This window comes from Pipistrellus hanaki (assembly GCF_964339955.1).
Source record: "Pipistrellus hanaki genome assembly, chromosome: 1".
Classification (NCBI taxonomy): domain Eukaryota; kingdom Metazoa; phylum Chordata; class Mammalia; order Chiroptera; family Vespertilionidae; genus Pipistrellus; species Pipistrellus hanaki.
The window spans coordinates 98,671,668-98,695,892 of record NC_140503.1 but is presented as its reverse complement, the minus strand read 5'-3'; the positions used below and the strand labels follow the sequence as shown (position 1 = coordinate 98,695,892).

The 24,225-nt window shown below is 48.9% G+C and overlaps 2 protein-coding genes across 11 annotated transcripts in view; one reads left to right on the top strand and one right to left on the bottom strand.

Moving 5' to 3' along the window:
• Nucleotides 1–7,386, top strand: part of CCDC33 (coiled-coil domain containing 33) — a gene marked incomplete at both ends in the record, with an annotated part of 91,659 nt that extends 84,273 nt beyond the window's left edge. The window contains 8 exons of the mRNA XM_084880291.1: nt 2,346–2,511; nt 2,770–2,858; nt 3,054–3,182; nt 3,294–3,384; nt 4,364–4,530; nt 5,927–6,013; nt 6,376–6,489; nt 7,288–7,386. Of these exons, the coding sequence (XP_084736417.1) occupies nt 2,346–2,511; nt 2,770–2,858; nt 3,054–3,182; nt 3,294–3,384; nt 4,364–4,530; nt 5,927–6,013; nt 6,376–6,489; nt 7,288–7,386 (942 nt within the window). The remainder of the gene's footprint in view (nt 1–2,345; nt 2,512–2,769; nt 2,859–3,053; nt 3,183–3,293; nt 3,385–4,363; nt 4,531–5,926; nt 6,014–6,375; nt 6,490–7,287) is intronic.
• A 1,562-nt stretch (nt 7,387–8,948) lies between these two features.
• Nucleotides 8,949–23,147, bottom strand: CYP11A1 (cytochrome P450 family 11 subfamily A member 1). Of its 10 annotated transcripts, none has more exons than XM_084889165.1 (9): nt 22,781–23,147; nt 17,773–17,928; nt 15,803–16,002; nt 14,396–14,599; nt 13,482–13,639; nt 10,675–10,841; nt 10,334–10,412; nt 9,674–9,871; nt 8,949–9,267 (listed from the first exon to the last, which is right to left on the bottom strand). In XM_084889165.1, the coding sequence occupies exons 1-9, from the start codon at nt 23,047–23,049 to the stop codon at nt 9,136–9,138; spliced, it is 1,563 nt and encodes a 520-aa protein (XP_084745291.1). In that variant the 5' UTR covers nt 23,050–23,147; the 3' UTR covers nt 8,949–9,135. The 10 variants fall into 10 exon arrangements, with proteins under 10 accessions (XP_084745291.1, XP_084745294.1, XP_084745296.1 ...); XM_084889168.1 differs by having other exon boundaries at nt 10,675–10,823; nt 22,781–23,134; XM_084889170.1 differs by having other exon boundaries at nt 14,396–14,467; nt 22,781–23,134.
• Nucleotides 23,148–24,225: the final 1,078 nt, after the last annotated feature.

The following is a 24,225-nucleotide window of genomic DNA, read 5'->3' as shown; positions in this document are numbered from 1 at the left end:
TGTCTCAGTTCACTCAGTGAGTCAATGGCCAAGCTGGGCTGTGACTGGGGCCCAACCACAAAGCCCTGTGTGGGCTCTGGGCTGGCTCCTAATTAATGGGCTGTCTGTGGGCACCATGTGGGCAGATCTGGAGGAGCCGAGACCTGGAACTCGACTGGAGCAGGTGCTGGAGAACTGGGCCCGGCCCTGGCACTGGTTAGAGGGAATCCAGCCAAAAGACTAGACAGCAGCAGGTGACAAGTGGTGTCTGATGAACCCCTGCTGTCCAGGAACCCCTCACCAAGAAGCCAGTGGCCCAGCCAACAGCTGGTGGTTGGCAGTGGCTGGGAGCCAGGCCTCGTCCCCAGTCAGCATGAGGCCTAGGTGGAAACTGGGTACAGAATTCTGCTTCTGGGAGACTTAGGACCCTAGCCATTTTCAGAGCCCCACCTCCACGTGCAAGTCCTCCACAGTCACTGAGAGGCCAACCAACCCGGGCTTAACAAATTCCTGCTGACTTCATCTGCTCCTTCCCCAGACGAGCACCCGCCTCCTCCCCTTCTATGGACCTTTCTGGCTTCATGTTTCGGGTCCCTGTTATATCTTGTGTTGGTTAGATTTAAGAAACTCTCTTTATAAAACTTTTTCTAAGTAACAAGAGGGACTTTCTAATTCTGAAATTAATGCACATAAATATAACTTAGTAATACTCCTATGCACACATAAGGTCAGGCATAAATAATTTTCCCAGATTGAGATCACACTGATAATTCTTTTTAGCAGCCTATTATATCACTTCTCAACATACTGTGATGTTTCCATGTTGGAGCCTCATGGTAGGATTGCACAGCACTTAGAACACAGACTCAGGTGCCACTGGAGCCTGTGGGCTGAAGCGCAGGTTTCAGACTTTGACTCTGCCACTCATTTTTTTTTTTAATTTAATTTAATTTTATTTTATTTTAAATATATTTTATTGATTTTTTACAGAGGAAGGGAGAGGGTAGAGAGTTAGAAACATCGATGAGAGAGAATCATTGACCAGCTGCCTTCTGCACACCCCCCACCAGGGCTGTGCCCGCAACCAAGACACATGCCCTTGACCGGAATCGAACCCGGGACCCTTCAGTCCACAGGCCGACGCTCTATCCACTGAGCCAAACCGATTTTGGCTTTAATTTTATTGATTATGGTGTCACATAGTTGTCTTCATCCCCCCCATTCCCATCCCAAACCCCTCCCCACATATGCCCCCACCCCCTTGTTGTCCATGGCCACTGGCTAGGCCCATATGCATGCATACAAGTCCTTTGGTTGATCTCTTCCCCTTACCCCCACCTTCCCCTACTTTCCCTCTGAGGTTTGAGAGTCTGATCGTTGCTTCTCTTTCTCTGGGTCTGTTTTTGTTCATCAGTTTATGTTGTTCATTATTTCCTCTAGATGTGTAAGATCATGTGATCCAAGAAATACCCTTGTAAGAACCAAAACTGAGACAACCCTTAATGGCTATCTAAGAAACAAATGTATCAGTCTATAGTGAGTTCCTTTCTGTTCTTTTGAGTCCCAATTTCAATGTCAAACAGTTCCTTATGTGTACATGTCAGCCATGATATTTCAGATCTGGTTGGTGGACAAATGGTAGTGATGCAGGTTGGACCATCTCTGGTTTGGTCCTGGGTGTTACTCAGTTTTGTAACTGATCAAGTTAGTTCCCCATCTGGGCCTTGGTTTCCTTGCCGATAAAATGAGGATGATAATAGTGCCAACCCTCACAGGCTTGTTGTGAGGACACCGGAGGGAAGCCTTCCTCCTAACCTGGAACATAGTGAAGCTCAGTGAACTCCAGATATTAAGATTTTTGTTACTCTCTTAACCTAACAACAGAGCCTAGCATCCTGGCCCCAGATCTTGGAGCTGGATCTCCCAGGCCTACTTTCCTGACCCCTAAGCTGGCAGGGGTGTTAGTGCCTGCAGTCAGTTCCCAAGTGGCAGTCAGTGGAGTTTCTGAGTTCCCCATGTTCTCAGTGACGTGAGGAAGGAGAAGAATTAAAAAAGAAAAGAAGGAGCAGGGAGAAGCCAGAGAAGTAGCCCTGGAAACCTGGATCCAGGTCCAGCACTCACAGTTTTCTTCACCTGGTGTCTGAGCCCTGGGTCCCCCCAGCTGTCATCACAGGAAGAGGCAGGACCCTGGGAAAGAACCTGAATGCAACTTCTCACATGGTGCAGACCAAATTATAACCACCCCTCGAAGGAATTGCTAAGAGTTGAGGGCATGCTGTCCATCAGCCTTGGGGTTGACCCAGCAACTCCTAAGTGTGGGTGCAGATGTGGGCTGGATGCTCAACTCTGAGCACTGGGATCCACAGGAGATAAACAGCTACCGACAGGCCATACAGATGATGGCTGAGGACATCCTGTCGCTGCGGAAAGAGGCCAGGGTCCTGGAGGCAGAAAACCGCATGCTGAGGAGCCGCCTGACCCTGGAGGAAATGGAGGAGGAGCAGGACAATGATGACAAGACCCAGAAGCTGAGTGAGGGCATAAAGGCCACCAAGGGAGTCTGGGTGCCCGCCTGAGCCTCGGCTCTGAATTGTGGGACAGGGCGGTGGGAAACCTTTCCCAGGGTTTGATAGTAGCCAGTTGGGCCCTCTCCATAGTGGGAAACAGGGAATCCAGTCCTGTCTCAAGCCTCAGGCCTGAGGGACATCTGCCCTCACCATCTAACTGTGCTCATTTGAGCTGGAAGATGCTTCCTGCCTGAGCCTTCTCTCCCCATGCCTCCAGCACCAGGGTCCATGAAGCAGAAACTGCTGCTGAGTGAGCTGTACATAAAGAAACTGAGGGACAAGGTGCAGCATCTGCAGAATGAGCTGATTCGAGTGAGCTGGGGCAGCGCATGGGGAGGGAGGGTGGGAATCTGTGGAGAAGTGTCTGGGAGCAGAAGGGGGAAGGGCCTAGAGGGAGGGGAGCCAGCACAGTGAAGAACTCAGCAGAGGGGCTGGGGTGAGCCCTCTAGGCCAAGGGTACCACCCAGGCACTCCTTCTTCCCTCTTGCCCCTGTCCGCCACCATCAGAAGAATGATCGAGAGAAAGAGCTGCTTCTGTACCAGATTCAGCAGCCACAGGCTGCTCTGCTGAAGCAGCAACAGGACAAGCTGCAGAAGATGAAGGCGCTGGAGGAAAGCGTGCAACACCAGGAAAAGGCAGGTGGGGGGGGGGGGGGTACTGCCAGGGGCCAGCCATGGAGGGAATTGTGTGGAACCCACAGGCAAGCCCAGCCCTGCCCTGCCCAGCCTCTGTACTCTGCTTTCCAGGTGATTGAGAAGATGGAGGAGGTGCTGAAGAAGAAGCTTCAAGAGAGGAGCAAGCCCCTGCCCAACAGGCTGCAGGGAGAGCCCAACAGGGGTGAGCTGATTTCTTCCCCAAGTCATCCAGGCCCTGGAGTTCCTCCCTTCCCAGAGCTTCCCAGTTCCAGGAGCTCCTCCCAATTGTGGCAGATGGTGGTACTCCCCTATTCCAGGGAGTGCAGATGGTGGCACTCCCTTCTCCCAGAAAACCCACAGGATACATCAGGACACAGTGTATGAGCCAGGCTAGAAAGAGGCAGGGGAGAGCCCTGCAGACCAGAGTAGCAGAGAAGAACTATCTGGAAAGTCTCCGATTTCTTAACTCCAGGATTTTTCAAATTATGTCCTCATCTCCCCTATTTGCAGAATCTGCTTCTATACAAAACAAACAAAATGCTTTAGTTAAATCAATTATCTGTTTTTTCCATTGATATAAAACAAAGCCACCTAGAATTGCCATTTAGAGGTAGCTCTGGTGAGCAAGAGAGAATCAGGTCACACCCTTCTGCTCCCAGTCGCTTCTCCACAGATTCACACCCTCGCAGGCGAGCCCAAGCAGATTTCCCTGCACCTGTCTGGGCCGCCTCACCAGAAACCCCTGTGTGCCTGCCAGCATTTGGCCTTCACTGCATGGGACTGGAAGTAGGGGATGCGCTTCTGAAGGCCTTCAGAAAACAATGAAAGTTGGGCTCTCCTTTCAGGCTCTGAGGTCATCCAGAAGTAGGATGAGAAACAAGAAGGCAACTTCAGGACCAAGGAAATTACCATAGCAAAAGCAGGAAGGAAGGAAAGAGAGAAGGGTGAAGAGCTACAATAGACCTAGGACAAATAGCAGGGGAGTGGTTAGGGAGAAAGATGGGACCAGATTCTAAAGAGTTGAGAATAATGGCCTGACGAGTGTGGACCTGATCCCACTGGTAGTGGGGAGCCATTGAAGGAGCAGAGAAAAGGCAGAATGGAGCAAAATGCTGGAGCAGATCAGGCCAGGGACATGGAGACAGGAAAGCCCACCTCATAAACATCTGTGGCCATTTCAGTCTTCCCCATGCTCTCAGCCTCAGGACTTCCCCAGGATCCTACAGGAGAGAACCTGCCTATTGACCTTTACTCAGTGCTGCTGGCAGAAAACTCGAGGCTGCGGGCAGAGCTGGATAAGAGCCATCACCAGTCGGCCCCCATCATTCTGCAGCAGCAGGCCCTGCCGGTAAGAGCCACCAGCACAAGCTCAGCCTGGGTCTGCCTGTCCAGATCAGCAGGTGCCCAGCCATCACCCAGTGCAATCCAAGTCAAAGACTAAGACCAGGAGCTAGGTTTTCCAATGTCTCTAATGTGCCTGGTGTCTCCTGGAGTGCCAGTCCTCAGGCCTTGCTCTTTCTCCTGGGGGGACACACATGGGTCTGAAAGCTTCACTTTGACCCTTACCTAGCACCCTGGGAGAAAGCAAGCCCCTAACTGGCCCTTGATCTCTGACTCCTTTTGCCACATGGCTGGCCTGCTCATGAACTCCACACAGACCTCTCAGAAACTCGAGTCTGAAGCACTTCCTGGGACTTATACAGCCTTGGAGAATCCTTTTCCCCTGCCCCAGATGGACCCTGGGGAGTTAATAGCAGGAGACCTGGCAAAGAGGTTTTGAGAGACAGATGGCAGAGGCCCCTCCAAGCACACAGAACCCTGCCTCCTCAGGTGGGTGCCCAGGCTCCATACCCTGGCCCCACTCCACATTTGAAGCTGCTATAAGGGCCCTGCTTTATGCAAACCCAACGACAGGCCATTTAAATTACAGGAGGTGAGCTCTGTCTGAAAGCATCCCTGATGCATGGACATCCAGGTAAAGTGCTGGGAACAGTGGAGCCCTTGTTTCACAGATTCTTCACTTCACCAAAACTCCCAGTTCAAGATTCCTAACCATGCACCAATGGGCACTCCCTCATGCATTTTACATTTAAAAATTGATATGCAATCCTGGCCAATGTGGCTCAGTTGGCTGGAGCATCATCCTGTGCACTGATTCCCAGTCAGAGCACATGGCTAGGTTGTGAGTTTGATCTCCAGTCGGGGTATGTAATGGAAGCAACCAATCTCTCTATCTCTCTGTTTCTCTCTCTCTCTTTCTCTTTCTTTATTTCTCTCTTTCCTTTCCTCGTCTAAAATCAATAAAAAATATATCCTCAGATGAGGATTAAAAATAATAAATAATAGCCAAAATCGGTTCGTGCTCAGTAGATAGAGCATCAGTCTACGGACTGAAAGGTCCCAGGTTTGATTCCGGTCAAGGGCATGTACATTGGTTGCGGGCACATACCCAGCAGGGGGTGTGCAGGAGGCAGCTGGTCGATGTTTCTCTCTCATCGATGTTTCTAGCTCTCTATCCTTCTCCCTTCCTCTCTGTAAAAAATCATAAAATATATTTTTAAATAATAATAAATAATAATAAAATTGATGTGCAAAAACTATATATCCAAAAGCTGTGAAAAAAGTACATGCCATATTAGGTCTGAACTTCAAGAAGAGGCTTTAGCCCTTGTCTGAGGCTCTACATCAGAGAGCTAAGTTTGGCCTCAGCTGGAGCCATGTGTGAGTTTCTGCTTTGCCCACAGGATCTTCTTAGCAACACTTCAGACAAGATTAACCTCCTGGCCAAACTGGAACAAGTTTATAACCGGATCCTATCCCTGGAAAACCAGGTAGGTGAGGCAAAGGAGTTGGTCAGACTGGGCAAGCTCACCACTTGGCCCATGACCAGGGTTGGGGATCAGTGTGTGAGCCAGGCTCAATCTATGACCAGAGTCAAGGATCAGTGTGGACTCAGAGTCAGGGTTCAGTATGTTATTGGAACTCAAAGAAGATCCATCTGTGTCTTAGTCAGAATGACTTGGCCTTCTCTTCCCAGCCCTGCCACCCAAGGTCTCTTGGGGAAGCAGCAAGCTCAAATTGCCCAGGGTTTTGCTTTCTGCCCAGAGGACAGGCTCAAGCTCTGGTTGTCTCAGATCTCAGGGATGGGCCCTGCTACTTAGAGGTTCCCCATCTGTCCTTTCCATGGTGGCAGTTAGAGGACTCAGCTCGACGCTGGGGACGAGAGAAGCAGGGCTTGGCCACACAGCTGCAGGCACAAGAGAACGGCTTGGGTCACCCTTCAAACTCCATCTTCGCAGACCTGCCTGTGAGTGAACCCTCTGGAAGAGCTCCCTGGGGTCCGGGCGGTAGAGCTGGCAACTTCTACCCGGAGTCACTGGGCCTTGAAAAAAACTGTCCAGGGGAGCCAGCTCCTTAGCTGGAATTCAGAGGACATAGGCTCAGCTTCTACTCTATTACCAACAGAAGAAGCCCTGGCCTTGTCTCAGTTCCTCACCTGTCTAAGGGAATAGAAAACTTTGTCAGAACTACCCCTTCCTCATGGTGATGGTGAGAACCAAAAGACTCCTGGAGTGCTCTGGGACTGGCTGTACTTTAGGACTGATTTGCTCATGAGCAAAGTACACATGGCCACCACCCAATGCCGTAGTGCCTAAAATTGTCCTGTGAGCACACCCTTCTTGGGCAACTGCAATGCTCCAGACCTGCCAGGGATAGGAGCATGTTGCCAGAAACATTGCAGTTTCTTAAAAACTAATAGACCTGCTCACAACTGTGCCTCAAGCTCAGCCTGGGCCACCCAGCCCCCAGAGCAAAACCTCTGATTGCTCCTGCTCTTGAGCCATTAGTACTCAGCTCAATTCCAGGCTCTTGGTCATGTCTGAAGAAGATGGGGAACTGACAGGGAACATAGGGAATCCTGTGCAAATTCACCTGCTGGACCCCAGAGAAATTGGATACAATCTCTATGGTTAAATGAGTTTGAAAATCTTTGGGAAGTCATGGCCCTCTAAGACATGGCTTGCCAGGCAAGCTGCATTTCAATGGGCCCTGTGCTCCTCGAGGCAAGGGCAAACACACTTCATCTTGCTTTGCACAATTGCAGAACTCCTCAACCCAAGCCAAGGACTATAAGCAACCCTCAAAAGGGGGCCCCTTGCTGCCCAGCTCAGAGACGGAGTCCATCAAGCCCTCAAACTCCTAGCAGACCTGAGAACTGGAGCAGCTCCCTCATTGTGTGCTGGGGTTTTTTACCACAACCTCAAAATGACTTCATTAAATCTGTAAGTCAGTGAGCATTTGCCTCTTTCCTGGGTCAGGGCAGGCTGGAGGTACCCAGATTCTTCTCCCAGACCTCATTCTGGGCCTGGGCCCTCTGCTGCAGTGAAATAGTCTCCTGCCTTCCATCCTTCGAGAGCTGAAGGCCATGGTGGACCCAGGAGGGTAGGGAGAAAAGTCCTTCCAAAGCAGAAAGGCTCCAACAGTGGAGCCATAGAAACAAACTCCTTCCAGGCTTTTGGAAGAAGTGAGACCACCAGAGACCAACTCTGTTAGGTGATGTGATGGAGGGTGGGATTTCCACCAGCTCCCAAACATCTACCATAATAAAATTCCTTCAAGTCTAGTTTACTTGTTTCTTGGGGAGGGAGACACTTGAAGTCTGCCTGTGGCAATCAGTTATAGTGTGAAATGTCCCGTCACTGTAGCCAGGGACAGGAAAGCAGATGGGACTAGGAAGGAGTCCTCCACAGAAAGAAGCCCTGGGTTCTAACTAAGAGCATGCAATGTGACCTTGGGTGACTCAGGCAACCTCTCTAGGCTTCAGTTTCCCTATCTATCCCATGCAGAGCTTGACCTCTCTGATAGTAAGACCCTTTCCAGCTCTAACATTTCTGAGTCAAAGATGACTCAAGCCATGAGAAGAGAAAGGAAGGAGACAATAAAGAGTATTGTGAAAAGCAGAAAGACTCCAACAATGGACTCAGAACCTACGGAGTCCACTATAAAAGGCTTCAAGCTAACTAGGCTGCTGTCCCAAATAGGACTAGCTTCCCTGACTGCCGGCAGGACTTAGATTTGGGTAGTCAAGGACCAGGAAGTATCAAGCACCTGGTTCAGATCAGAAGTTATGGAACTCAGAAGGGGTGAGGGGGGCTAAAATTGGGATCAGTTCAAATAATGGACCAAAGATTCTGCTGCAGTCTCCCTGCCTACAGCTCAGAGCTTAGAAAAGTGGGCATGTTCCCCTAGAGCAGAAATTTGAGGCCTAGAAAAGCCAGAGAAGGGTCAGGTGGGGCAGAGGAAGCATACTGGCCTTCTATCCCCAGAGTCAGCCACCTCATACCAGCCCCTTACCCACAGGCCTCAGCCCTGGTCATGCCCAAGTCTCTGGCTGGACCTTGGCAGGAAGTCTTCATGCCCCACCTGGAACTCCAACCCAAAGTTCAGCCAAGCAGAGCACTGCACTAGCCTCGCCTCTGATAGGTGGGTCTGCCCCCAATGCCCTGTTCTCTCAGCAGAGCTCCATCAGGTCCTCTGTCCCTCTGCCTGCTGGTCTGGGCACAGTAGCAATAGCCCTCCATCTGCTCTCAGCCCCAGGAAGCAGGAGGCTTGATCCTGCTGGCTCCTGAGCTGTAGGTAGGTGGATCCCAGCAGAAATGGCTTCAGGTGTGGCTGCCCATTTGTGCTCAGATGCAACTGTTGATCCATCAGAGAGCATCTCCACAGGAGTGATCCCTTAGGGGCCAGAGGGAAATGAAAACACTTCACGTAGTTCAGCCCTTTATTGCTTTCATGGAGTGTGGGACTAGGGGAAGAGGTGGGTAAAAGAGAAGTGCCTTCACTGAGTTGGGGCATAAAGGAGCAGGCGTGGGGAACCAGGAGCTCAGGATGCAGACACCTCCATGGGCCCCTGCCACATCCCTCAGGCCTTCCTTTCACACCACTCTCTCAGTCAAGCCTTGGGCAGGTCCGGGGTGAAGGGCCGGAAAGTGAAGAAAATGGGCTGGTCGGGCATCAGGATGAGGTTGAATGTTGTGCCCACATCATTGAGATGCTGGATTTCAACTCTGAAGTTCTCCAGAATCTGAGAAGGAGGGGTGATGGACTTAGTGACAAGTGGGGAGAATCCATCCCCCCGGGCCAGACTCATTCACCTGTAGGCAATGCCTATTGAGTGGGATTTGGGGAGCTCTAAGGGGTCCACACCAGCTACTATGTAACCTGAGAACACACCAATAGTGCTGTCCCCTTGATTCAGGCTTTTGCTTCAGTTTCTAAAGAACCTTATCCCACCCTACCCCCATCCCATCACCACCATGGTGGACACATGGCCAGGGGCACCAATTGGTGACAAGTATATTAGCCCAAAAGAGGAGGCAGAAGGGGATTGTTGGGGAGGGTTCTGAACAGAGATGGGAGTAGGAGGGATGGTGCTTTCATTAAGGCCAAAGCCAGCCCAGGGTGCCCAGAGGTCCCCAGGCTAGACTCACATGGATAAGGAAGAGTGTCATCTCAAGCTCGGCGATCCTGCGACCCACACACTGCCGAATACCCCAGCCAAAGCCCAGGTTCCGGAAGTGGATGAGGTCCTTGTTTTTACCCAGCCATCGGGTGGGGTCAAATTTGCCCGGATTGAGGAAGAAGGTGGGGTCTTGACCCATGGCATAGACGGCCACCTGCACCAATGTCTGGGGACAAGGTGAGCAGAGGCCTAAGTAGGCCTCACCTCCTCACAGCCATGAGCATAACCCAGCTTCCCCACCACACTCCCCAGCCCAGCTTCCCAGCTGTCCAGAAGACACTGCCCACTGGATGACATTGAACAAGACCCCCCTTTTCCCTGAGCTTCACCCATCAAAGGAGCATGACTGAAGCCAGTAGGCCAGGGATGGCCCAAGGGATTGTCCTTCCCTTTCCTCAGCACCAGAAGACCCAGGTGACCCATGGGGTTTCCCTCCTAACTCTGGGCTCCAGCAACATTCCAGGGATCACCCACTATGCCTAACACGTTTGTTCTTCAAACTTTGCTGCTGCCAAGGACCCATCAGGCAGCTCCAGGAACACAGGCAGAAGCCCCCATCTGTAGGCAACTGTAGTCAGACCCCAACCTCCTGTCTAAGTGGCAGGTCCTGCAGCCCTGCTGTACCTACCTTGGCAGGAATCATGTAATCTTGAAGAACCAAGTCGTTTGCAAGGTATCTCTGCAGAGTCACAGAGATGGGGTGGAGTCTGCCGAAGGAAGGCATTCAGAAGCTAATGCCCTGAGGCCAGGACAAAGCCCCAAAGCCCCACACCCAGCATGCATCTCAGGCCCAGTGGCAGCACCCTGGGGAATCTGGAGGCAAGATCAGGACTCTCTTCCCTCCTCCCCATTCCCAGCTGTCTTCTCAGACTTCTCACTTTCTGCTACCAATCTCCACCAGTCCCCAGGCACCATGCTGAACCTGGCCAGGATTGGGAAGGAGGCAGGCATGGGTGGGTGTGAGCTTGCCTCAGTGTCTCCTTGATGCTAGCTTTTAGAAGCGGGACCAACTGCAGCATCCTGCTCATGTCTTCCCCAGCCTGGCGCCGGGCAGCCAGAACCTCCTCCCGCAGCATCTCCTGCACTCTCAGGCTGCGTGCCATCTCGTACAAATGCCACTGCAGTGTCATGGACGTCTGGGAGGGAGTGTCAGGATGCAGAAGACCAGGAGGGCCTGTCACTCTTGAGGCACCTAGGCTTGTGCTACATTTTTATTTCCAAGAACATCTTCCAAGAACATGGTCTCTGGATACTTGTCCCAGTATCCAGAGACCATCATCTACAAAAGCAAAGTCCAATTCAAAAGACAAATGTGCCAAAGTCCAATTCAAAAGACAAATGTGCCAGAGGCTTTCTGAATGTTTGGTACCCCAAACATTCAGTCCAGGCAGGAATTTTTGGGGTACCACTTGTCCCTACCCTCATCCCTCATGTCACCAGAGCCTCCCCAGCCAGTAGAGGGAACCCAAACAACCAAGGCCTTCTTCCAAAGGACTCTGGAGCCCTCAGAGACCAAAGCCCCCTTCTGTAACAGTTCTCCCTTACTAACTGCCATTCTTGCTGAAATGCCTGTTAAACAAGCAGTGTCTCCTCAGTAGAACTTCACAAACTTTAGCATTTACCTATAGTAGTGAAGTGAGAAAGAAGGCTCAGATAATGAAGCCAGAACCACCACTCTGGTTCCTATCTGTGTTGCAATTAGCATACGGTTATGCTAAGATAAACCTGCTAATCCCATTGTTAGTCAGTGTCATGACCATTTGCCCATCTCTGGAGGTATGAGTGAGTGACCCTCATCAAGTCCCTACCTTTGTGGTGGGACCCCAGGTTGGTACAGCCCTCCCTCCTATAATTAGGGCATGGGTTGTTGCACATAACTTACCAAGAATCATATTTTTGTCCAAAAAGTCGGAACACTCCTTCCTCCCAGCAGGAGCAATCATGAAAGCATGGCATCCAGTCACTTCCCAGTTGGAAATCCTAGTCTGACTCCCCAGATCAAGCCCAGATCCCCCAGAATAAATCCAGATCAAGTACAGAGTACTCAACACCTGCCTGCTGCTCCCAGCCTCACCATCACTTCTCTCCAACATGCACCTAATACCCTAGCTGCACTGAGCTACACGCAGCTCCTGAAGCCCAGAAATCTTCCTCCGGCTATTCCCTCTTCCTACAATTCCCTTCCCAACCATGGAAGCCAGTCTGTAGGCCTTTAAGGCTTGAATCAAATCTGTGTATTTGTCTCACTATTTCCAAAGTTGGACAGGGTGGCTACTCAGAAAATACTTGTTTGTTAATCTCTCTGTGCCCCAGTTTCCTCATTTGAAAAGGGGGATAATAGTAATATTCCTAATAATTTAGTTTGTGAGCACGTACTGAATTAATACATATGAAAAGCTTAGGTCCTGCCTACCATATAGTGCATGCCCAATAAACATTACCTAACAATAATAGCTGTTTTGGTTCAGGTAAGCACTTTTTGGAGATCCCTTCTACATAACTGACAAGAACTAGATTTAAAATAAACTTAGCCCTAGCCAGTTTGGCTCTGTGGATAGAGCGTCAGCCTGCGGACTAAAGGGTCCCAGGTTTGATTCTAGACAAGGACATATGCCCAGGTTGCGGGCTTGATCCCCAGCAGGAGGTGAGCAGGAGGCAGCCCATCAATAATTCTCTCTCTCATCATTGATGCTTCTATTTCTCCTTCTTCCTTCCTCTCTGAAATCAATAAATAGATATGTTTTTTAAAATAAAATAAACTCAAAGGCTCCATCTGCAACCTGTCACTGGGACTGAAAGTCTTCCATTAGAGCACGATGTAAATAAGATATCTAGGAAATAAAGTTATTCACCCAGGGGACTTGACACATATATCTTCTCTCTTGTCCCGAAATGTTATTTTCCCTTCCTCCTCCTGGCAACAGCCTTCAAGACACAAGTTGAATTTTAGCTCCTTTAAGGGGCCTCTCCCCATCCTGCAGGGCCGCTTAGCATTGTCAGTGCCCAATCCAGGCCTACTCATCCAACCTTATGACTATGGTATGGTGGCCATCCTTGTCATGGGATGAATTGTGTTCCCCCAAATTCATATGTTGAAGCCCTAACCCCCAATACCTCACAATGTGACTGTATTTGGATGCAATGTTTTTAAAGAGGTAATAAGGTAAAATGAGATCACTGGGGTAAACCCTAATCTAATAGGACTGGTGTCCTTATAAGAAGAGATCAGGACACTGACACACACACACAGAGGGATGACTGTGCAAAGACATAAGGGAGAAGAGGAGCCTCAGAAGAAACCAACCCTTCTGACACCTTGATCTTGGACTTCTAGTTCTAGAACTGTGAGAAAGTACATGTCTGTTGTTTAAGCCATCGTGTGTGTGGTACTTTGTGTGCAGCCCTAGCAAACTAATACATGGGGAAGAATGGAAGACAACAAAAGGATTCTAGAAGGCAGAGCCCAGGGCTAATTCCACTGGCTCCCAGCTTTTCTGAGGTCCTGCCTGCCTTTCTGAATCCAGTGATCTGTGTCCCCACCTATGACTGAAGGGCTCACCACCTATGCCTAGTTTCTCCCTTCTCATAGGTTAAAAAAATGTTGGATCAGCCTCAAGAGATGACTTGACCTCAGCCTCCTAGGAGATGGTTATTTAGGAAATAAAATCAAGAGAAGGAGATCTACCCCACATGGGCAAGGTTTTGAATGATGCAAACTGGTGGAGAAGGGACACAGACACAGAAAGGGACAGAGTATACCCCTACGATCACCTCACCGTGTCCACGCCCCCTGCCAACATCTCTGTAATGTTGGCCTTGACGTCCTCGAAAAGCAGCTTGTTATTTTCCAGGAGGCGGTAGAGGACACCTGGGTAATTACTGAAGTCTCTTTTCTGTCTCAAGTCCAAGTAGAAGTTCTGGGTGTATTTTTCAGCTGTTGGTGGGCAGGAGGGGGGGAAAGAGTGAGGCTCTCTACAGGCAGAAGTGAAGGGATGGACCCTTGGTGAGAGGGATGGGCCAAGGGCTTGGAGATGCTGAAGTGCTGCACTTTCTAGCTGCATTTTACTGAGCACATACTATCTGCTAAGCCCTTCCTATCTGTTTCTTTGTTTAATTCTTGACCATAGTCCTATTGAGTAAGAGATATTATCACCATTTTACAGGTAAGAAAACAGAAGCCCACAGAGGATAGTGACTTGCCCAGGGTTAGATGGGTGTCAGGAGCAGAGAAGGGATTTGACTCCAGGTCTCACATCATCACCATATTCCAATTAGCCTTCTCCACCCTACTTTACTAATTTCCCTTACCCAAGTCCCAGTCTGTCCCCAAGTATAGCTGGGTCTAAAACATTAGCCTTAACCTATGTTGGGGATCATGGGCTCCTTAGAAGAACATGATGGACATCTAGATCTTCTTTCTCCATAAAGATCTGATCATTCCCAACAGCTGGCCTTCAACTCACCAATCCCAGGGCTTATAGGACCTCCCTGATACCCTCCCTACCCACATAGCAAGTCAGTGTCCATTGACATAACTGGGGCAAAGAAGCAGGCCGAGACTTGGGGCTTCTGGCTGTGTGTGTGTGTGTGTGTGTGTGTGTATGTGTGTCCACCCAAACCTGGGTTTCCCTCCCCCTGAGGTAGATAAGGCTCTCCTAGCTGCCCAGGGCATAGCCAGAGGAATCCTCACCTTTACTGAAAATCACATCCCATGCAGCCACATGGTCACGCCATGTCTTGGTCCTGAACAGACGAAACAGGCCTGGAGGAAGCATGAGCATGGGGACACTGGTTTGGAACATCTGGTAAACAGCATCAATGAAACGCTGAGCCTCAGGGTCCACAATCTCCTCCAACATCCCCAAACGTTCCCCAAATATGACGTTGGTGATGGCTGCGAGGATAAGTACAAGCTGAGGAGACTCTGCTCCCAGGAACCCCCACCAACCCACTCCTGCCAACACATAGGACCTCCTGACCCGATCTCAGTCTCCTTCAGTAAAGAAACAGAAACCTGAGGCTATGGGGCTGAAATTTTAGGACTGAGGAAAACTGCCCTTCTGACAACCACTCAGGGGAGCAAGCAGAAGACCCTGAAAAGGGATCACTTGGGTGGGAAGCAGTCTCCAGCAGAGCCGGGAGTGGGCCCAGGCTGGGATGAAACAATTCCATCCACCCTTCCACTAGCACCCAAGCAGCTGCTGGGCTTTTGTCCAGGAAGAGAGATTCCTTAGCTGTAATTAACCAAATTGGCGAAATACTTCCTGTTTCAGGCCAGATGGAAGACTAGAAGACATAAAGCCCTAGTAATTGGCCATACAGGAACCACCTTGGCTAGACTTAAGAAGTCACAACATGCCGAGACCAGTTTGGCTCAGTGGATAGAGCATTGGCTTGGGGACTGAAGGGTCCCGGGTTCGATTCCGGTCAAGGGCATGTACGTTGGTTGAGGGCACATCCCCAGTAGGGGGTGTGCAAGAGGCAGCTGATTGATGATTCTCTCTCATTGATGTTTTTAACTCTCTATCCCTCTCTCTTCCTCTCTGTATAAAATCAATAAAAAATATATTTAAAAAAAAAAAAAAAAGAAGTCACAACAACCCCTAGTTTTTCCCACCTGTGGGGTCAGAAATGGGAATGCTGATTTTATACCAAAGTCTGGGCATCCCAGATCTCCTGCAGTGATCACATGACTCTCATCATGCCACAGGGTCTTTGTATGGGCTGTTCCCTCTGCCCAGACTGCCCAACCTCCTTACCCTATCTGAATAACTGCTATACCTTCTTGAATACCCAATTCAGATTAACCACCCAATCCTCCCTTCCCCTCCCAGACCTCAAAGGCCCAAGAGAGAGATTTGCATAATGCAGGGCTGAGCCATACTCTGTCTTTTAGAGGGAAGTTTCAATGGGGACCTAAACTGTGGAGACCCTTGCCCCCATAGTATGAATGTTAGATAAGAGTGTTCAGCATCCCCTGGGTAAAATGGCAGAAAATGTTTTCAGTAGCCCATCCCAAAAACGAATTCCACCACTTCTTCAGGGTCTATGCTGGCTGGGTCTCAAGGTGGGACGCTGGGTTCTCCCACCCCCTTACACTCAAAAGCAAAGCGAAACAGGTCATCACTGATGTCCCCTGAGAACTTTCCAGAGCCCTGCTGCTTGATGCGCCTGTGCAGGATGCTGATGAAGTCCTGGGACACCGTGTCCAGCAGGGGGATGAAGTTTTTCATGGCATCTGGTGTCATCACCTCCTGATTCAGGGCCAGTCGGTCTTTCTTCCAGGCTCCTGACTTCCTGTGGAAACACAGGCCCTTTGGGCCCTCATGGCCACAAACCCCAGGCTTGCACACAAAGACGAGCTCTCCCAGGAGGCCAAGTCACAGCTCAGAGTCCAGCACTCATGTGTGCCAGCCCTCACTCCTCCCAACACCCTCTGCTCCCTATTTCTGTTGGGCCTTAAGGAAGAGACAGGCTGAAACCGGTTTGGCTCAGTGGTAGAGCGTTGGTCTGCGGACTGAAAGGTCCCAGGTTCAATTCCGGTCAGGAGCATGTACGTTGGTTGCGGGCACATCTCCGGTGGGGGGTGTGCAAGAGGCAGCTGGTCAATGTTTCTCTCTCATCGACGTTTCTAGCTCTCTATCCCTCTCCCTTCCTCTCTGTAAAAAATCAATAAAATATATTTTTTTTTTAAAAAAAAAAAAAAAAAAAGGAAGAGACAGGAAGAAAGTGAATGAAGGAAAACAAAACCTGACCCCCAGCCCTTGCTGCTGCTGCTGCTGCTGCTGCTGCGAGCTAGGAACTGAGCATCTTGGAGCCTTTATGTCTCTTTCAGTGCCCTAGTCTTTGCCTCGTCTTTGCCTCAGGTGCAGGTATGCCTTTTCCGTCACTTTTCCTTCCTCTTGCCTTTTAAGGGCTCCTGTATGTCATCCTCTCTGACCCCTGCACAGACATAATTGATCAACCTCTCTGCTGCACCCTAGTATGTCCCTTTATTCACGTTGGTGGGGACTGTCACGTGCCCAGAATAGGGTCAGTGATAAGCCTCAGCTTATGGTCCACTCTTGAAAGTAGATCCATGCAAAGCCCTCTCTCTAGTTTGGAGGCTTTGTTTGTTTACAACAATAGTTTATAAATTCACCACCCAATAAGAAACAAAGAACATCACAGTAACTTCTATGTGTCCACCTGGTCCTCCCCAACTAAGGGGACCTCCAACCTGATTTGCTTGCTTTGTGTATAGCTTCACCTGATCTACATATAATTCTAAAACATGATTTCTTGACATGCCTTGGGAGATTTGCTTTTTTGACAAAATTTTATATGTCTCAGTATCATCTGTACTGTTGGGGGGGGGGGGAGGGTCACTGAGTTTGTTCATAATGAGTGGCATATGCCACCACTCACTAATTTAAACTCCTGTTTGGCGTTCAGGTGGTTTCTTGGGTTTTGTGCTTATGAATGACACTGTTGCCAACATTCTGCTACCTTCCCCTCAGGGATGTTCTTTAGAATATATCCCTGAGAGTAGGGCAGCTGCATCATAGGCTGTGTGTATTCAATTGTAGGTCATGGCCAATCATCTCAAAGTGCTGGCACCAGTTTTCATCCCACTAGCAATCTGGGAGAGTTCTAGTTGCTCCATATCCTCACCAACGTTTGATATGGTCGTTTTAAATTTGTGATGAGGAATTTGGTGGGAAATGGTACCCACTACACTAAATACACTGGTTTGTCCTGTTTCACTGCTCTCTTAGACTGTGAGGAACGCACAATGGCAGGGCCCTGCCTTACATGTCGCTAAAAGCCCAGAGCCTGGCACATAGTAGGTTCTCAATAAGACAGGATTTAATGAACTAATAAATGAGAACTTTGCAAGGTTCTTTAATTACTCATTCAGATCTTCAGCCTGACCCTTTCTCTGCTGGTGGGCACAGCAGTTCAGTACCATTACCATCTGTTTCAAGGAGGTAGGAAGATGACAGGGATGTGCCTCGAGTTCCCAGCCAGACAGCACAGAGCAAACATGGTCCAGCCCCTCTCCCCAGCTTCTGTCCCCAGACTCACTTGAACAGGACCCCGACGGGTCTCTGGTAATGCTGGTGATAGGCGACCCAGGGCGGGATGCAATATCGCTCTGGGGTGGAACCCTCAAACTTAAAGAGCAGGGCCACATCTTCAGGGTCAATGATAAAAACAGACTCCATGTTGCCAAGCTTCTCCCTGGAAGGAGGAGAAGGGCTAAGGCATGAGGAATCGAGGAGAGCCTCGAAGACCCTATGCAATCAGGACAGGAGCTCGGCTCATCTGTAACCACATCATGGCTTTGAGTGCAGAGCAGAGGGCCCTGAAAGTGGATCCCAGTTCCACAGGGTTCTTGCTATCTCTCACCCCCTCTGAGTCTCAGTTTCCTCTTTTATAAAATGGAAATGAATACAGTACCTTTCTCACAGGGCTGCTAAAGAATAAGATGAAGTCTGTGAATATGACTCCGTAGGCAGGCATTCTCTAAGGCTTAGAGTCTAAGCGACAGTTTTACGCTCCTCATATTATCCATTGGCTGTTGTCATGCCAGAGCATGTCCTCCAGGACCAGCCTCGCCCCCACACATCTTCCATGGACCATCAAGTCCTCATCCCAAGTTCATCCCATGCTTATTCTTTCTGAGTGTTCAGACCCTCTTCACTCTCTCACCCACTGCATAGCTCAGAAGCATGGAACCCTCATGTCACCACTGAAGTGACCCTGTACTGGAATGACTCCATGTAGCTTACTATATATGACACACATGGGCTAGTCAATCATAGGCCTGACAAAGCACTTTGTATCTATTAAAACAACACTGGCCCTGGCCAGGTAGCTCAGTTTGTTAGAACATCATCCTAACACACCAAGGTTACAGGTTTGATTTCCCATCAGGGCATATACAAGAATCAACCAATGAATACATACATAAGTGGAACAACAAATTGATGTTTCTATTTCTCTCTCTATAATCAATATAAATAAAATTAAAACACACACACACACACACACACACACACACACACACACACACACACACACAAACAGCCCTAGCTGGTTTGGCTCAGTGAATAGAGCATTGACCTGCTAACCAAAGGGTCCTGGATTCGATTTCTGCCAAGGACACATACCTTGGTTACAGGCTTCTCCTTGGCCTGGGCCCTGGTCAGGGTGTGTGTAGGAAGCAACCAATCAATGTGTTTCTCTCACATCCATATTTCTCTCTGTCTTTCCCTCTCTCTTCCACTTTCTCTAAAACCAATGGGAAAATATCCTCAGGTGAGGATTTAAAAAATAAAATAAAAATAAACACTGGCCCAGGTACAGATTGTTGACATAAGAAATGTCTAAGCCTGTGGGGAATTTTAGAAGATTTTATGTGGGCCCAAACAGAGGACCCTTGCAGGGAAGCAAGATCTGAAATGCTCCAGAGATCTACAGTTTTGCACTATCTTTTATGCATTTGAAATTTGAGGGAACATAAGGAAGATTATATGAAGGTGGAAGAAGACAAGGCAGGGATTGGATAACAGGATAGTTAACAAGATTCATGTACTCTCTCTAGAGTGGTCAGTTTTAGAGGAGGGATCTTAAAGAGGCATTTCAAAGGTGTGCTCACCTAGATGCACAGAAACAATGGGCAGAGCATGCTTAAGGCAGAGATAAACCTTTTACTAAAGAAGTAAAATGTCTAGGATATGACTACCCACCCACACCTGCCCAGTTAGGAATCTATGATCAATGAGGTTACTTTCCCTAGAATCCTTTTTTATCCTCAAGATGTACCTCACAAAGAACTTGGCCAGCAGTCCATACAACTGTTGTTTCTCTCACATCAATGTCTCTCTCTCCCTTCTTCTCTAAAATCAATAAAAATATAACCTCAATGAGGATTAAGGAAGGAAGGAGGGAAAGAGGGAAGGAGGAAAGAATGAAGGAAAGAAGGAAGGAAGGAAGGAAGGAAGGAAGGAAGGAAGGAAGGAAGGAAGGAAGGAAGGAAGGAAGGGAGAAAATACAAGAACTTGAGGAAATTGATAACCAGAACTGTGAGCGGAGGTTTTTCCCCTGGGGTCGTGCCTTGAGAAGCAGAAGAATGAGATCTATGGACCAGAAGATTTAAACTAAAGTGTGGGAAATTGCCAAAACCGGTTTGGCTCAGTGGATAGAGTGTCAGCCTGCAGACTGAAAGGTCCCGGGTTCGATTCTGGTCAAGGGCATGTACCTTGGTTGCAGGCACATCCCCAGTATGGGGTGTGCAAGAGGCAGCTGATTGATGATTCTCATCAATGTTTCTAACTCTCTATCCCTCTTTCTTCCTCTCTGTAAAAAAAATCAATCAAATATATTTTAAAAAATAAAAAAATAAAGTGTGGAAAATTTATTACAAGCAGATTTAGACTCCCTTCATGGGAAAGGGGGCCCAATAATAGGCTGCCCGTGTAGCTTTGTAGTCCAGAGGTGTGTGTGTGTGTGTGTGTGTGTGTGTGTGTGACAAGCCTGCTCTATGGACACCTGTGTCACCACCTGATTGATTCCCTCGTTGTCCTTGCCCAGCAACAGTCCTGAACTTTGTTGCTGCAGGCTCTCCCTAGATTCCCATGCCTCCTGCTTTGGGTCCAGAAACATTTCATTATTTCTGCTTGATTGCTTCCTGTGATTAGGCTGCTCAAACTTCATGTCTGCTCCTGCCTATGTCCCATCTGCCTTGTGTCCCATTGAACCCCTGCACTGCCTGCCTGCCTGCTTTTAAAGTTAACTTCTCTCAAAACCACAGAAAATTCCACTTGTCACTTACATCTGTCTTTTGTGTGTGTGTTGGGGGGGGGGGGGGTGGTATCTGCCTTTTGCATAAGAAAGTTAATTCAAGATATTTTTAAGGCAAAATATTAGAAATACATACTAGTACAGGTACAAGCTGAGTTCTCTCTCCCTCCCTTCCCATCTCCTCCTCCCTCCCCTGCTTCCTCCCTGCAGTGATGAAAATAGTGGGAGGAGGACAGGAGGGGGGTGTGTTGAGGGAGTAGAATTCAGGAATCCAGCTTTAACTGCTGACCTATAAACCCTGAGGCTATCTTCCCAAGTCTCCCAGAGAGTCCCCTCAGAGTTTTTCCAAGGACTATTTGTCCTCACACCACTAGCTCCAAAGCCCCACCCTGGCTCAGCAAAGTCCTTGAACTGCTAGTATTATTATCAATTCTGCTTCTGGGAATCTAGCCCAAGGCAATGACCTGACCGAGGACAGTGATGCCTAGTGGATGAGGAGGTTCATCACGGCATTTGTGTAATAGCAAAAATCCCAAATGCACTTTGAAGAACCAACTAAAATAGTATGGCTTATTCATACTATGGACTAAAATGCTGCCTTTCTAAACTACATTAAAAAGAGAAAAGAGGAGTGAAGTCTTTGATATATTTCTGTGGAACAACACCAAACAGTGTATATAACATTCACATTTCTAATGGTATCTACATATTATCAAAATTGAGATTGTATCTGATTTCAATTTTTCATTTGTGCTTGTTTATATTTTCCAAATCATTCTATAAATATGAACTAGAACAGCCTTTGTATTAAAAAAAAAAAAAAAAAAAAAAAAAAAAAAAAAAAAACCTATGGGGGGGGGGGTTGAAGAGGGTAAAGGGAGGTAAATGGTGATGGAAGGAGACTTGACTTGGGGTGGTGAACACACAATACAATTGTACCCCTGAAACTTATATAATTTTATTAAGCAATGTCACCCCACTAAATTCAATTTAAAAATAACAGAAAGAAGAAATCTACCAAAGTTGTATTTTAAATTCCTCACATTTATTCAGATTCCCCGTGCCTAGGCTGTGTGTGAACAGCAAGGCGGCACAGTGCTCGGCCCCAGGCAGCGGCAGTTCCCGCTCTGGCTTTGCCCTGGTGAGCTCTGTGACCTTGGCAAGACTCTTCTCCCTGGGCCTCAGTGAAATGGGATTTTAACGCCAATTTAAAGGGCATGCTTCAAGGCTCAGGTAAAAGTGACTCAGAAAACAGAAAGGGGCTTGGTAAAGAGTTCTACCGGGGCACAGGAAGCAGGGGATAGAGAGGAACAACCCTGAAGGGAGGTTGAGGGAGAGGCACTGACGGGCCTAGGAGAGAGAGAGACTCCGGAATAACTTTCTCCCAAGCCTGACACTCAGCCTAGGGCCTTTCGGTCTCCAACCTGCTGTGAGAAAGGCACTGTAGGCTTCAAAATGGATTGTGGGACAGGGAGGAAGTGACCCAGTAGTGTGGGCAGCTGGACCCCTGCACAAACAAGCCTGCCCTCCCACCCCAGCCACCCAGCCAGCCAGCAACATGCCCTAGGATGCTCTTCCCTCCCTTCCCAACGATCACCTCCACCACCTCCCATCCTCCTCAACTATGCTCTCAGAAAAGAACCCAGGCTGGCCTAAAGATGACCCACCTTAGAAACTGCTGAACCAGAACAAGCAAGGCCTGCCACCAGGAGCAGCCCTCAGATACCTGCACCCCCCTCATCCCAGCCCTGGGAGTGGCAGTACTGAGGCCAAAAGACCAAAGTCCCTTCCTCCAGGTAGAAAGCAAGACAGATGCTTGGGGAAGGGGGGGCCTAGCCAGGCCAAGAGGAAGGGACAAAATCAGTGGCTCCAGAGATGCACTGGGCTGAGGGGCGAGGCCAGCAGCCCAACAGGACAGGGATCCAACTGGGTGACTAAAGCCTTAGTCCCTCTGACAATGGGGTGGAAAGCTTACCTTCCGAGGGGTTCTGAGGATAAACGATGTAGGAGGCAGTTAACCAGTTAACAGAGGCTTGTCCTCTTACTATCCCCACACCCCACAAAGTTTCAAAGGATAGGACCTGGGAAGGGTTGAGTCTGGGAATTGAACCCACTGTCTGGGAGCCTTATCCATTCTCCTGCCACCATCACCAGGCATGGAAGAAGCAAAGTCAGAAGGTAGTCAGGAACCTGCAATGGGCAAGCGATTTGGGAAGGGGGAACACAGCAAAGCTGTCCAGGCCCCTCTCCCTGCCTGTCCCACCAGCCCTCCCTCTACCAGGCTTACCTGTAGATGGGGCCATACTTCTGGAAGTTCTGGACTTGGTGGTAGTGGAAATTCTGTGAACCCCTCTCCCTCCAGAAATGGTATAGGTTCAGCCAGCCGTTGTCACCAGGGGAGGGGATCTCTCTGAAAGGACGAGGCATGCGAGTGGAGATTCCGGCTCCCTCTCCAGTGGGCACCCTGGGATTCCACGGTCCCTCCTGCGAGGCACTGAGAAGGGGCTGGCAGCCTTTGACCAGGACTGAGCGCAGAGGAAGCCCCCTGACCAGCATGTTGTCCCCAAGACTGCCACTGCTCCTACTCCTACTGCAGCAGGGCCTGACAAGAGACTCTGGCCCTGGGGCCCAGCTTATATCTGCCAGCTCAAGGTTAAGGGAGAAGCTGACAAAGCAGTGTACTGCCCTCCTCCTCTGGTTGGCTCCCACCCACACACGGCCCCTCCCAGAGCGGGATACCAAGGCTCCATCTGGAATTTCTGCAGCCAGAGAGGCTCCCCGAAGCTCAGGAAGACCCTCTTCTCTATCCTCGGTGACAGCCACAGCAGGCCCTGGAAATGTACAGGTCAGTGCTTTTCCTCTGCTGGGGCCTCCTGCTGACTCCTGCAGCTGGACCCAGCTACTGGCAGACATCCATCTACTGCCAACAGCTGGGGCTTGGGAACAACAATGAGGGGTCTGAGAGGAGGTTGGAGGCACCTTGCAGCTTTGGGGCAGCATACATCTTATTGTGACCCCCACTATATATATTCTGTATATGAATATAAACTGTTTTTGTATATTTCCCTGATTTTGCTTTATTTAATTTTTTTTTTCTATTAGAAGCCTGATGCACGAAATTGGTGCAAGAGTAGACCTTTACAGCCCCTGATGCTGGCTGCCTCGACCCCTCGCAGCCACAGTGGCTGCATCCCCGGCTTCACAGAAGGTCATCTTGAAGGTTGTCCGAATGGTCGGTCCACTGTTCAGTCATTCGGTCAATTTACATATTATACTTTTATTATTATAGATAGTTCCCTGATTTTTAAAGTTCTACTTTCTCTGCTTGCAAAAAAAAAAAAAAAAAACCTATTTTCTGAAAACATTGTAATTGGCAGGTATTGCTCTTATTTTTAAAGATAATAATAACTATAAAAGTAAATTAAATTAGTCTTATTTGTTCATTGCAGAACATTGAGGAAAGGACAAACAAGACAAATTACAATCTCCTGAGTCTTGAATGCTGAGTGAAAGAAGCCAGACACAATAGTAAATACTGGTTGTGAATGAAAGAAAGGGGTTCTATGGAAGTAACCACACAGGGTGATCTGATCTTAAGTTCTTAACCAGGCAGGTCATGATGGTTAATCTCACCTCAAGCCTATAACTTCTTTAAAAATTCTCACTTTGCCTTACACAAGCCCTGTCCTTTGTTTTTGTGCATCTAGGTTAGCACACCTTTGAAATACCTCT

Excerpts from the sequence above, each read along its gene's own strand:
- CYP11A1 (XM_084889165.1), bottom strand. The coding sequence starts at position 23,049 with ATGCTGGTCAGGGGGCTTCCTCTGCGCTCAGTCCTGGTCAAAGGCTGC. Across the intron at positions 13,640-14,395 it reads GGATGTGATTTTCAGTAAAG|CTGAAAAATACACCCAGAAC; the intron begins GTGAGGATTCCT and ends GCCCACCAACAG. Across the intron at positions 10,413-10,674 it reads AGCATCAAGGAGACACTGAG|ACTCCACCCCATCTCTGTGA; the intron begins GCAAGCTCACAC and ends TTCCTTCGGCAG.